This window comes from Mus caroli, chromosome 11, assembly GCF_900094665.2.
Source record: "Mus caroli chromosome 11, CAROLI_EIJ_v1.1, whole genome shotgun sequence".
In the NCBI taxonomy this organism is placed as follows: Eukaryota; Metazoa; Chordata; class Mammalia; order Rodentia; family Muridae; genus Mus; species Mus caroli.
The window spans coordinates 1,498,811-1,513,044 of NC_034580.1; the positions used below are offsets into that span (position 1 = coordinate 1,498,811).

The window sequence follows — 14,234 nt, forward strand, 5'->3', positions numbered from 1 at the left end:
GGAAGAGCAGTCGGGTGCTCTTACCCACTGAGCCATCTCACCAGCCCTTGTTTTGTTTTTCGAGACAGGGTTTCTCTGTATAGCCCTGGCTGTCCTGGAACTCAGAAAAACGCCGGCCTCTGCCTCCCAAGTGCTGGGATTAAAGGCGCGTGCCACCACTGCCTGGCTCTGTACTAATTCTTAAGATAAATTGGCCTACCTTAAGATAACTAGCAGTTTTCAACTTTTATTTATCTCTTTATATGTGTGTGGGTGCTTTGCCTGAATGTATGTGTGCACATGTTCATGCAGTGCCTGCAAAGGCCAGAAGAAGACGTCAGACCCTCTAGCACTAGAGTTACACGTGGTTGTGAGACACGAGACACTCGCCCAGGTAGGTCCTCAGTGCTCTCAACCAATGAACCATCTCTCCAGGCTCAAGATACATTTTTTTAAAAAAACTTTATATTGATTCCCTGTGAATTTCACATCATGGCCACACACATATATGTGCACCGTGTGTGTGCCTGATGCCCACAGAGGCCTGAAGAGGGCATCAGGTCCGTGGAACTGGAGTTACAGATGAACGTGAGCCACCGTGTAGATCCTGAGAACTGAGCTTGAATCCTCTGCATGAGGAGCCATCTCTCTGGCCCAGTTTTTATATTTTGGGTTTTTGTTGTTGTGTTGTTTTTGGATAGAAAGCAAGAGAGATCTTCATTCTCATTGATATCAGATAAAGAAGAGGAAAAGAGACTCAGAAGACCCTCAGGGTCTTTGGATTGTAAAATTTGAGTTATTTTGCCAGAAGTGGTGGCACACACCTTTGATCCCAGCACTTGGAAGGCAGAGGCAGGTGAATCTCTGTGAGTTTGAGGACATCCTGGCCCTCAAAGCAAGTCTTAAGACAGCCAGGGCTGTTACACAGAGAAACCTTGTTTTTAAAAAAACAAAGGAAAAAAGGAGGAAGAAATTTGAGTTATCTTGATGCTTGAAAAAAAATCTTTTTCTGGCAGGCAGTGAGGGAATGTTTACCTCATGCCGGGTGGTCAGGATAGCAAGAGGGGTGTGTCATAGCCCCGGGGGTGCCTGCTTCAGAAGCACTGTGCAGAGGAGGTGACACATATCTTAAAATGGGATGAACTCTGGGAGATCATTTCAGGCAGACGGGACAGGGCTGTTGTCTGAGGTTATGGATGCCTCTGATTAGATCCAAGGGCGGGCTCTGATGCAGGGAGTGGAAGCCGGGTGGTCTCGTGTGCCAGCAGGGGCTAGATTTCTTAGGACTTTTCGTATTAAAGTCAGTTCAGACTAGCCCTAGAGGATCATGGTATTCCTTGCCTCTGTGGAGGGTGGTGTAGATGGTCCAGGCACACCTTCATCGATTACAGGGAGGTAAGAGCATTGACCTAAGGAGCCCAGGCTAGAAAAACTCAGCTTTTTGGAACCAAGGAGTAAATGGCATCTAGGAGTGTGCTGATGGGAAAGCCCAGCTCCTTGCTAACTCATCAGCCTCACCTGGCATTCTAACCTTCATATTAACCTTCCTTCCCTGGGCTGGACTAGGGCTGCGGGGCTGTCAGAACTGGATGCTCTGGCCTTCATATACACTGCAGGAGAGAAACAGACAGGCAGAGGGAAAGACTCCTTGGCTATATCTCTTTGAATTCACCCTTTGCTCTTCTTAAATAGGACTGAAATCTAAACATTGTTTGGTGCTTACATAAAAAGCAGACCTCTTTAGAGACAGAGAGGCTCAAAGCTGGCCACCAGCCTGAGAGGCAAAACCTATGGTGAGCTGAGACATCTCCAGCCTCCAGCCCTGGCATTTCTCATTGTCATGTCCTTCAGCAAGGAACCCTTCTCTTGTCTCCTCCCCCGACATTGCACAGAGAAACACTGGGTTCTGCCCTAGCTTCCATATGTTGTAAGGAGGCACATGCAGCAGAGGGTCATAAACATCGGAGACAGGCTTGAACCCAACAGCTACCAACTCGTGCCAAGCCCGTCTCTGCGACGCCCCCTCCTGTTTGCAGGAGACTGGATTGAGATGATATCAGTTCAAAAGCAGAGATTTTCAGAGACATTTCCCCCGGCATCTCCTCACATTCTCTGAGGTGTGGCTTGGCAAGGATCATGACTTACTGTAGGTTTATTGAATACAGGAATCTTAGTTCCTAAATTCCCTGCATAATGGAAGTCCCAGTTCCACAGCTAGTGCTGTCATAGGAGAGGCATGGTACCCAAGATTGGTCACTCCCTGAGGACATCAGGAAGAGCTGGTTTGACAGGGCTGCTCATTGTTTTACGTAATCAACGGTATTTAAAAAGTTGAATGGTACTGAGTAACTTCCTTTCTCAGCCCTGGGAAGTTTCTCAATGCGGACAACGCTCAGTATGAGCTGGGTCTGAGACCAAGACTCATCCTAGATCCTCCCTATAGGCCAGCTAGGGAGGGAGAGAGGTCACAGAACATACTCATAACCAATTTTAATATGTCCAATCCGTATTTGACCTCCTGACCTCTCCCACTTTCTCCCTTTCTCTTCTCTTTTTAGGAAACATATTTACTCAGCAGCCAAGTTACTATACTGACCTGGATGAAACCATTCCCACCATACTTCAGGTACTACCTCTTATCCTTGCCCTGGGGAGAGCAAGCTGGGTATGGGGAGGAAAGTCTTTGGATTTTTCTTGAGGAACCTGATAGAAATGTTTGCTTTCCCAGACTCCTCTGGAAACGTAGCACAGTGTTGGCCATTTACCTAACGTGTGCAGAGCCCGAGACTCTGTCCTCTCGGGAGAGGGAAGGGGAGGGGGAGGATCTCGCCCCCCAGATTGTCTTTGTCCTCCCCTTGGCTCCGTGCCTTTCAGTTCCCCCTTTGCTATCCTTGAACACGACTGGCATCTGGAGATGATCTGGCCCTCATACAAAGGCTTTGGTTGGTGTTTTGTCTCCATTCCCAGCAGCCAACAGTTACTCCTTTCAGAGACCTGCTATTCTCAGACTGGAACTGTGAGGGTTTATAAAACCGTTTTGTGAAAGATTAATGTATATTGTAGAAAATATGAGAAATGTTCCAAAGCTGAAAGGAGCTGGGTGTGGTGGCTCATGCCTGTAGTTCTAGCTCTTGGGAGCCTAAGGCAGGAGATTATCTTGAGTTCCCAGGCAAGCTAAGGCTGCATAATGAGATCCTGCCTCAAAAAAACAAAAATAAATTTTTGGTTTGTTTTCTGTGTGTGTGTATGTGTGTGTGTGTTTCCTTTGGGGTTTGTGTTTTGTTTTTTTTTTTTATTTTTTGAGATAGAGTTTTTCAGCGTTGCTCTTTCTGTCCTGAAACTCACTTTGACCAGGGAGGCCTCAAACTCACAGAGATCCACCTGCCTCTGCCTCCCAAGTGCTAGGATTAAAGGTATATACCACCATGCCCAGCTTCAAAATTAAGATTTTAAGTACAAAAATGAAGATCACATGCCCTGGCAAGATGGCTTAGTATGTCAAAATGCTTGCCAGCAAGCCTTAAGACCTTATTGATCCCCAGAACCCAGAGTGGAGGGAGACAAGTTGTCCCCTGAGTTTCACACACAAATAAGTAAAAGGAAAGACAGACAGACAGACAGACAGACAGACAGACTGACTGACAACACTGTCAATTCAGCCTAGCTTGATTTTATGACATCCTATTTTCGAGTCTGTTAATTTGTCTTTTGTTTTAACAAAATTCCTATAACCACTGAATGTGATAGCTCATGTCTATAGTTTCTGCATTTAGGAAGGAGAGACAGGAAGATTAAGAGTTCAAGGTGGCCATCCTTGTCTGTACAGAGAGATCAAAGGCATCCTGACCTACATGAGACCCAACTCAAAAAAAAATGTGTGTGTGTGTGTAGAGAGAGAGAGTGTGTGTATATATACATATATATGTATACACACACATATAAAAATTATCCTATAGTCATCTATAAAGGATCTAAAAAACTCTTAAATATTACCAAGGTGTTTCTCAGATATATATTTGCTGAGCCTAATCAGTCAAATCATAGATGGAAGATTCTTGGGGGGTTATATTTTATATGTATGTTCCATGTATGGTTACTAAAAATGGAACTCATGGTTTTGGTTTTTGTTTTTTTTTTTGAGACAGGCTCTCACTGTGGCCTAGAACAGGCTATGTAGACCAGGCTGACTTTGAACTCAGAGATTCACCTCCCTCTACCTTCTGAGTGCTAGGCTTAAAGGTATGCAGTACCCACATGCAGTCAGGGGCCCAGAGCCTTACATGTACTTGGCCTGCAGTCTGTCACTGAGCCACACCCTCAGCCCTGCATGGTTTACGTTGAATCCTGTCCACCATCCCACTAGATGCTCTGTCTCTAGGTCCTAAGGCAGTTCTTGGGTCACCTGTCTCTAGTTGTGGGATGGGGATTCTAGGTGCTTGTTCAGCAGGATGTGGCTGAGAGCCCTTTGTGCCTTTCTTAGGTCTTCAGCAATATCCTCCAGCACTGTGGTTTGCAAGGGGATGGGACCAGCACCACACCCCAGAAACTCGGGGAAAGGAGTCGGTTGACCCCCAGTGACATGCCTCTCTTGGTAAGGTTGCCCCTGATCCCAGCTTCTTCTGGCTGAGACCTTCAGCCAAAGCCTGGATGCCCTGGGCTGAGAAGATTGCCAGTGCTACAGGCACAGCAGCTTCCTCTCCGCCCCTGCCCCCTGCCTTGGATTTAATCTGTGTTTTACCTGTCCTGTGGGCTAAGAGGCTTTTCAGTAGGTTGTGTTCCTCTCTGGGAAACCTTTTTGGAGCACTGAAAAGAACAAGACATAAGGATTTGAGAACTGGGTCTAGTCCTCAGTTCTGCTCGGCAGGTTCATGAGTCTTTACTGAGGGACCGCCAGTGTATGCCAGGTCCTGTGCTGAGTGTGGAGGATAAAGCAGCAAGCAGAAGCGGACATGGTACTTCAGGAGTAAGCTGTTACTCCTGAGCATGGCATACAGAAAGTGAGCATGTAAGGAGCCCGGGTGTGTGTCAGTCAAACACACAGCTGGGATGAGGCAACTGTGAGAAAATAGCCACTGAGCCAGTGTTTCAGAAGCATACATGCCAGGGGCTGTGGGAGCAAATCATCTTAGTACTCCGAGCCTGTCTCCTTACCTGTCACATGGAGAGCCCAGGAGCCACCCAACCTGCCCCACCCCCTGTGTCCTGTGGACCTCTTTCAAATGTCAGCAAGTCTTCACCAGGCTGCTTGGTCTCTCTCTGGGCCCAGTGCTCAGATTCTGGTTCATTTTCCTGCAGGTAGAAGAGACTATATCAGAATTCCAGGTGACCTTAGCTATCATTGAATGTAGCAAACTCTGAGACTTAGAATGATTAGGTGGCCCAGGTTACCCTCCCAGAGATGCCTCTACCCCACCCCCCACCCTCATCCCCTTCCTCCCAAGCAACTTCGTACCTACTGGGAACTCTGGCTTTGTCAGTTATGATTTAGGCCCTCTGCAGAGCTGTCTGTGGGGCTAGAAAGAGTCATACTATGTCTTCTCTTGGTAACAGGAATTAAAGGACATTGTTCTCTACCTGTGCGACACCTCCACCACACTCTGGGCCTTTCTGGACATCTTTCCTTTGGCCTGCCAAACCTTCCAGAAACATGACTTTTGTTACAGGTACAGTGGGACTTCTGGTTAAAGTAAGGGCTCTGGTCCATACATTACTCAAATACATATTGATGTAGTCCTTAGAATATACCAGACAAGGGCTGGAAAGATGGCCCAGTTGAGAGCACTTGCTGCTCTTGCAGAGGACCCAGGTTCAATTCCCAGCAACTATATGACAGCTCACAGCTGTCTGTAACCTCAGTTCCAGAGGACCTGACACCCTCACTCAGACATACATGCATGCAAAACACCAATGTACAATGAATAAATCATTTAAAAAATATATATACATACATATATATGCATTATACATATATGTGTGTGTGTAGATAGATAGATATAGAGATACACACACACATATATATACATACACCAGCCTGTCTTCCAGCCTGGGGACACAATAAGAAACATAGATAAAACTTCTGCTGAGAGGAGCCCTCCCAAATGTAGCTAAGAATGGGATAAGAGAGGGAAAAAAACCCACAGCAAGATGACAGTTTCAAGTCTGCCTTGTTTTGTGTACCTTATCAGGGGACACAGTGACAGCCAGTAAGAACTGGCATAATGAAGAAACAGCAGAGGTGTGCAAAAGGAGAATGATTCATAAAAACCTCCTTGAGCAATAAGCAGGAAGCCTGGTGCACTGCTGTCCTGCCATCCCAACTCCTCAGGAAGCTAGCTGAGGCAGGAGAGTGACATGATTTGAGGCTAGCTTGGTCAACATAACTAGACCTGGTCTCAGAATCTCAGATGAAGAGGAAGGATCCAATTCTTCAAGATAGAAAGGTTCTGGTGACAGGAGGTGTGTTGAAACAGATGTGAAATGTACAGAAAGCCCAGACTAACTAACTGCCAGGTGTGGTGGCATAGGACTTTAGTCCCAGCACTTGGGAGGGAGAGGCCTGCAGATCTCTTGAGTTTAAGCTGTGGTCTACATAGAAAGTTCCAGGATCTTCAGGGCTACATAAAAAAAAAAAAAAAACTCTGTCTCAAAATAAACAAACAAAAAACCAACACCCAGACTGTTCCGGAGAGAAGGGCCAGGGAATGGAGGTGTAGCCTGATAAACTAGTTGAGGCCTCCAGGACTCCAGAGCAGGGAGCTGATAATAAAATGAGGGTGTAAAAAAATTAGTAAATATTTGCTGACAGGCTGTGGAAAGTGGAGTTTATTCCTATGCACTGGAAACATGGGGGGCTTCAGTCCAGAGAGTCCTAGCGAAGAGCGTGCTGAGATGAACAAGCACTTAGAGGAATCTATGGAAAGAAGGGAACCTTTGCCCAGTTAGCATGTGCCATGAGAAGGAGGAGAGCATGGGCTTGGGCACTCCCAGACTAGAGTGAAAGGACCTGCTCATTGCCTGGCAACAAAAAGCACTGGCCTGTTCCCAGTGGCCTATAACTGTTGCTCTCGCTGGGCAACTCCCAACCATTTGCAGCAGCTTCTGGGAGCAGTCCGACTCCCTCCCTCCCCTCATCTCCCCATCCATTCTGCCATTGACCCACCCATTTTCAACAAAACATTTATCTAGCTCTGTCTTGTGCCAGAGATGGCAGCTGCTCCTCTGACTCCTCTGTGGTCTCTGCTGAGACTCAGACATTAGGGTTGCTCAGCTCCCCAGGGGTCATTAGAATAAAGTGCTGACCAGCATTCTCCAGATAAGAAAGGGCTTGGGGTAGGACTGTAGCTGTCCACTTTGGGGAGAAGAGGTATTTTTAATAATAAAAGAGCATGTGGAAATGTAAAAAGGATAGGAAGCCAGAAACTGAAATCACCCTCAGGAATTGTATTGCTCTCGGCATTTTATACTCTGCCTATTTTCACTGACTTTAAGCAGTTTTCTCATTTTGTCCAAGCATCTCCCCAAATAAGCACAGATGGCTTCTGAGGGACGAAGCTCTGCAAGAACAGATTTTTCCTGCAAGAGACAGTGAAAGCAGAAGATTCGTACCCGTCTTGGAGTATAGGGAAGAAAGGATGTGACTGCTCTTGACAGTCTGTAGCCTGCAGCCGGCCCAACCCGTCCCAGCCTGTGCTGTAGACATGAACACCCACACATACACACAACCCCAGTTCCCACAGAACTGGGTTAGCGGTCACACTTATCCAAAGAGCTTGCTTCACTTTCCACTCCCATCCACTCAGCTGAGTGTGCAGTGGCTGCTCTTGGTCATGAGTCAGTAGTACTCTCACTTTGACAGGACCCAAAAAGAGCAATGACTCAGCAGTTAAGAGCAGGGTCTGTCTTCCAGGGACAGAGTCCACTTCCCTGCACCCTGTAACTCCAGCTCCAGGTCTCCTGGCTTCTGTGGGCCCCCTTACACATGTCACTCACACACACACACAGACAAACACATATACACAATGTAAAAACCTTTTAACAATGTAAACTATCTGGTGAACTGTCTTCCTCCCCCTTTTCTAGTTCTTTCCTCCCAGGTCAACACTGTCCTTAGTTTGAGTGTGATTTTTTTCAGAGATGTGCACATTATTTCTCCTTTTGCAGCAATGAGAACGAAACCCAGGCCTTTATCAATGCTTATAAACCCAGGAATTCTACCACTGAGCTACCCTCCTAACCCCTCCCCCCTTTAAAGATTGAAGCTGTGGCAGGGAGATGGCTCAGTGTCTCCAGGGTGACGGAGCAGCCGATGCAGCTGGCATACTAGACACCAGAGACAGATGTTTTTATTTTTTGTGGCTTTTTTCAGTTGTTTGCTGTTTGAAAATACATAACATTGTACACACACCACTTCATACCTTTGCAAGCATATTTGCGGATTAATTCCTAGAAGTAGAAATGCAGGGACAGATGGCATCTTTTAATTCTCACATCTTGCCAAATCACCCTCCCACTAACAACATAGCCTGGCAAGAGTTGAACCAGCTTGGGCCCAGCTGCCCTCTCTGGCCTCTGCTGATGCTGTACATAGAAGGGCTTGTTCCTTTTGGCTCAGCTCTTCTCGGCCACGTGCAGTGCTGCAGTGAGGTAGACATTGCAGAGCCTGCTAAGGGCAGGATGCGCTTGCCAAGCACCTGCGTGAATTTAGCACCACACTAGGCTCTTACTCACACCTCTGACTCTGGGAAACTTAAGATGTTTGGAGGAAGAATTAGACCCTAGAAAAGAACTGCTCTGTCAGTTATCAGGGCAGCATGTCCTGCATGCAGCAAATCTGGCCCCTGGAAGGAAGAATCTTGCAGCTAAGTACATAGTGAGGAGGTAGGGCTGGAGTGCTGCAGTCAGTGTTAGGGAGAGATGGACAGCTGCTTCCCAGGCCGCCCGCCTCCACTAGTCTTCCTGCCCCAGCTTCTCACGTAGCTGGAAATACAGTCATATGGAACTGTGACGCACTCATCATGTATGTATGTATAGATTTATTTTGTTCATGAGTGTGTTTTGCCTGTATGCATGTGTGTTCACATGTGCATGCCTGGTGCCTGTGGAGTACAGAGTGCATCAGATCTCCTGGAAGTGATGCACAAACATTGTGACTCACTATGTGGGTCCTAGCAACCAAACCCAGGCCCTCTGGAAGATCAATAAGAACTCTTAACTCCTGAGCTGCCTCTCCAGCCCTGTTGTATGTGTATCATTTTTAGTTGTTTTGCTATTAAGGCAGCGTCTTGCTGTATAGTGCAGGCTGGCTTCCAACTTAATGATCCTCCTGCTTCAGATTCCCAAGTGCTAGGATTACAAGTGTGAACTGCCACATCTAGCTTGTAACTTTTTACTAAGAGTTATAGTTCATAAAACATAATGTATGTAAGTCCTGAGCATATTTTAGCCTGTTCTCAGTAAATACATTGCATTGCCATGTGGAAACAATTTGTAGAGATTTCAAATCCTGCCCAAAAAGAAAAAAAAAAAAAACAAACAAACTACTTTGTATCTTAGAGTCAAAGTAAGAAAACTGTCTGGGCATCTCAGGGCTCATAGAATTGGCACATTTTGAGCAAGGAGAAAGGTAGTCCTGGGCCTCCTTCACAAGGAGGCCCAGGGGTCCTGTGCTCACTGTGCTAGGATAGGCAGAGTGATGGTCACTTCCCATGAGGCTGTTGGAGTAGCCCAGTACGTGATTCCAGGGTGGACTCAGGAAAGCCCCTGGGTAGCCCCAGAAAACGATCATGGACCAGGCTGGGCTGGGAGGGTGGGTTGACTTAGTAAAGCAGAGTGAAGACCTGAGTCTGACCTCTTCAGAACCCATGTCAGCTTGGAGGGTGTGAGTTCTGTGTCCCGGGCTGCTGAGGCCGTCTCTGAGGTGGACTGCTTTCCTGCGTGCAGCTCCTGAGGTTACCCTGTGGTTTATGCACACACACAGGAACACACGCTGTGGGCTTCTGGGGAACTGAATGAACCTTTCTGCTCCTTCGGGTTGGCTTCATTTTCTACCAGAATGTGGTATTTATGAATTAATCTCCTTTTTACTGTGATTGCTTCTGCAGACTAGCTTCCTTTTATGAGATGGCAATTCCGGAAATGGAGTCTGCAATTAAGAAGAGGCGGCTTGAAGACAGCAAGTGAGGCAGGGACAGAACCAAGTGCTTCACGGGGGCGGGAAGCTGAATGCAGGCGGGCTCCCACTCCTAGGACAAAGGGGACAGAGACTATGGTATTGGGCTCTAGTCCTCTGCTTAGTGGTCTTCTAGCCCCAGTTTGTTTGTTTTTAACAATCCCTGAGGTTTTATATTTTATTTTGTGTGCTAAGGATTGAACCCTGGACCTTGTAAATGCTAAGCACATGTTCTGTCTCAGAACTATGCCCTCAGCCCTTAAGGATTTTTTTTTTTAAATACTTGCTTTGTGAGGACTTGTGTGAGAACCTGAAGAGAAACATTTCATACACTATATCTGACCGCGCTCGCCCCTCCCCCGACTCCTCCCTGGCCCGCTCCCCCTGCTCGACTTACCCAACTGGATGTCCTCCTTTTTCTTTTCTTTTNCTTCTTTTTTTTTAAACATATGAAGTCAAATCTTTGCTGCCCATAAACTCTTAGATGTGTGTGGTCTTCCACTGAAACATGGTCAACCTTAGGGATCATAGCTTTAAAGAAAACTAACTCTCCCAACAGCTGTCAGTTCCCGTAGCTCCTCAGTAGGAGTGGGACTCTGTACCCACCTCCCCCTTTAGCTAGGATTTGGCCTGGCTTCAGTTTGCACATGTCTTGTCACAGTCTCTGTGAGTTTATGTGTGCAGCTGCCCTGTTGTGTCCTTGTAATCACCCACAGCCCTTGGCTTTACAATCTTTCAACCCCTTCTTCTGCAGTGATCCCTGACTGTAGTCCAAACCTTTTGGACAAGGGGGGTTCAATATAGATGTACCATTTAGAGCCTAACACGTCATTCTCTGCACACTGACCAGTCTGTATTAATTGCCATCTACCACACAAGAAGGGATTTAAATATTAGTGATACACTATCTTGCTATAGGCCATCCTATGAAATTTTTTCTGAGAGTCCTTCTTGACTCCGAAGTCCATTACTTCAGTGTCCTCCTCCCTGCTCCCCCAAATCCTAGCAGATAATGGCCGGTCCCTGCAGTGAGCTCAGCAGTTGCTTCAAGCTCTTGGTAGCTGACCTTGCTGTCCCTGACCTTCTGTTTAACTGGGAAGTGATCTGGACCAGCTGGCTCTCAGTGCTGGAGGCTTCTGTAGTGCTCCCTCGGTGACCTTTAAGACCACCACAACCCTGGGGAGGGAGGCACCTGTAACTGCTGCGAAGGTGTTCCCGTGCACCTTCATCTCTGAAGTCTACTTGTCCTGTCTCTGCCCATCAAAGGCTCCTGGGTGACATGTGGCAGAGGCTCTCCCATTCCAAGAAGAAGCTAATGGAGGTGTTTCACATCATCCTGAACCAGATCTGCCTGCTTCCCATTCTAGAGAGCAGGTGAGCTCCGCTCCGAGGAGCCTCCGTACACAGCAGGCGCTTCTCGCTGCTCCTCCACTCCTTCCTTACCCTCTGCCAAACATAATGAGAAACCCAGAAAAAGGCTTTTCTCCAACTGCTGAGAGGCTGCAGAGGGGTAGGGAGAGCGTCCACGGAGCCTGCAGGTCCTGTTACATTGCATGAACTCTTGTCCCTCGTGTCCTGTTCTAGCTGTGACAACATTCAAGGCTTCATTGAAGAATTCCTTCAAATCTTCAGCTCTTTACTGCAGGAAAAAAGGTGAGCAGGACTGAGCTGGAACCAGCTCTTGGACAGGCCTATGTCTTCCCCTCCAGTCCCATGTGGCCTTGCTCAGTGGAGCCACTAATATATACTTACCATGGCACAGAGGCTTTGGAGCCTGTGGTTGGGTAGCTGACACAGGGTGATCTGCTGAAGGACGTTGTTCTTAGGGTCCCATCCCTGACCCTCCTTTCTGTGCTCTGCCCTACAGATTCCTCCGTGACTATGACACATTCTTCCCTGTAGCTGAAGATATCAGCTTGCTGCAGCAAGCTTCATCAGCCTTGTATCCTACTATAGCCTACTGGGCCAAGGCCTGGCTAGGTCAGACATGACATTATGGGACCCAGAGGGGTAGAAGGTAACCCTGGAATACTCACATCAAGAAGTCTAACAAGGGGAAGCCTCCTCTCCAAGTGTGTTCTGAGGGTCTGGGCCCGCATGTTCATGTTGTACTCTAGAATCTAGAAACCTTGAGCCCCGTTGAAGGAGATGAGGACAGATAAATGGGCACTTAGGAAATGTCACATGAGAAGACCCTGGACTGCAGGTCACATAGCAGAGCTCAGGGTAGGGTCAGAGGAAAACAGCCAAGCCAAAGATAGGACAGATAGAAAATGGCCTGGCCCGAGTCAGGTTGGGGACAAGAGTGTTCTCAGGGGTTGGAGGACAAAGAGAACTGGCTCTTTGAAGAGTCCTTCAATGTCATGTGACACTATGTGTGGCAGTGGGGGAGGAAGGATGTCTGGTGAGGATGTGGCAAGTGACCTGGGATTGACCAACATTCAAGGCCCTTGTGTGACAGGTATGAAAAGGTCTGGGCTACATGCTACAGGTGCTGGGGAGCGTGGGAGGCTGAGAGGCAGAGTGACATGAGCTGTTTATACTCTGAAAAGGCTCTATTGGGCTCTGGAAGTACAGTGACTGGCTTGGGACCACCAGAGGCTGAGATGGTTTCTATAGGCGTCCCTGTATAGATCATGTGGGTTTGGAATAAAAGCAGAGACAAGGCCGGGTGGTGGCTCACACCTTTAATCTCAGCACTTGGGAGGCAGAGGTGGGCGGATTTCTGAGTTCGAGGCCAGCCTGGTCTACAGAGTGAGTTCCAGGACAGCCAGGGCTACACAGAGAAACCCTGTCTCAGGGGAAAAAAAAAAGAAAGAAAAGCAGAGCGTGGGGGCACCTCAGATTTCTGGCCCAGTGTGTCCAGAGTGGCAGAGAGAAAGGAGGCTAGGGAAGAGCTGGCCTTGGACCATTTCTGTTGCTGGGTCAGGTCCAGTCCTGCCTCAGAGACCCCCTGTCGGCCCTTGGCCCTTTTAAAATAGCTTCAATGTTGTAGACAGGCATCAGAGCAGAGGAGTAGCTGTTGGACCATCTACAGGTCTAGCCCTCTCTGCCCAGAGCTGCTCTGCTGGGCAGCAGGTGCTAGGGTTCGAGGCCTGCGTTGCATTGTTTTGGCATTTCCACATGACACATACTGGTTAGACCAGAAGACCACTGAGAAAAGCCACATAGTCAGATCCTGGACAGGGAATGAGCAGTGATACTACCCCAAAGCTGGGGAGGTGGGTCCTGAGCACAAGAACCCTTAACACTACTACTACCTCTTAGGGATGAGACCCGGACTGCCTACATCCTCCAGGCTGTGGAAAGTGCCTGGGAGGGGGTGGACAGACAGAAAATCAAGGATATTAAAGACCCATCAAGGGCCAAGGATTCTGATAATGAAGTCACAGTGACAGCAGAGCCAGTCAGTGAAATGCCATCCCAGCTGGAGAACTTAGAAGAGGATGAGGAGGTATGTCTCTGGGAGACCCTGCCCGTGATTCCTTAGACCTCCTAGCCACCTCTTGGTAGACAGGTAGCCAAGCTCCTTAGTTGTTCTGCCTCTAGGGAAGAGAGTCCTTTGGGGCTGGTAGCTTCCAGCCCTGGGGCTCTTGTACTACCTCTGTACAAAAGAGACCCCAGCCCTTTTGAAACAAGGTATCTTACTTGGTCCAGGTTAGCCCTGAATTCACCGCAATCCGCTGGGATTAGAAGCGTGTAGTGCCATGCCCCGCCCTGTCTCCTTGTGTAAAATGAAGAGGTGAAGCTTTTGTTTGTGGTCCTCCAGCTCCTCCATGCACTGGGGAGGGGAGAGCTGCTTTGGTGGCAGCTGAGAGCGATGCCTGGCCCACCTCCTAGTCATCACGGGCTCCACTGAACATGGTGGAAAGGCTTGCATCTAGTGCGTCCTCTCCCAGCTCTTCCAAGGTCAGCCAAGCCTGTATGGAAGGGCTGCTCCCTGTGTGGTACAAGCATGGAGACCACACAGTCTCAGGGCAGGCTGCTCAGTGGTAAACTGATCTGCTTGCCAATTGCATGCCATATATCTGTTGTGTTCAAGAGTACTTCTAGCCAGGCAGTGGTGGCGCACACCTTTAATCCCAGC

At 48.1% G+C, this 14,234-nt stretch overlaps 1 protein-coding gene across 1 annotated transcript in view; it reads left to right on the forward strand.

The window, feature by feature from the left end:
- The window catches only part of Ascc2 (activating signal cointegrator 1 complex subunit 2), a 46,104-nt gene that overhangs the window by 17,225 nt on the left and 14,645 nt on the right, over positions 1-14,234 (forward strand). Inside the window, exons 6-13 of the mRNA XM_021176638.2 lie at positions 2,538-2,605; positions 4,460-4,570; positions 5,530-5,642; positions 10,080-10,154; positions 11,414-11,521; positions 11,732-11,800; positions 12,015-12,089; positions 13,415-13,601. Of these exons, the coding sequence (XP_021032297.1) occupies positions 2,538-2,605; positions 4,460-4,570; positions 5,530-5,642; positions 10,080-10,154; positions 11,414-11,521; positions 11,732-11,800; positions 12,015-12,089; positions 13,415-13,601 (806 nt within the window). The remainder of the gene's footprint in view (positions 1-2,537; positions 2,606-4,459; positions 4,571-5,529; positions 5,643-10,079; positions 10,155-11,413; positions 11,522-11,731; positions 11,801-12,014; positions 12,090-13,414; positions 13,602-14,234) is intronic.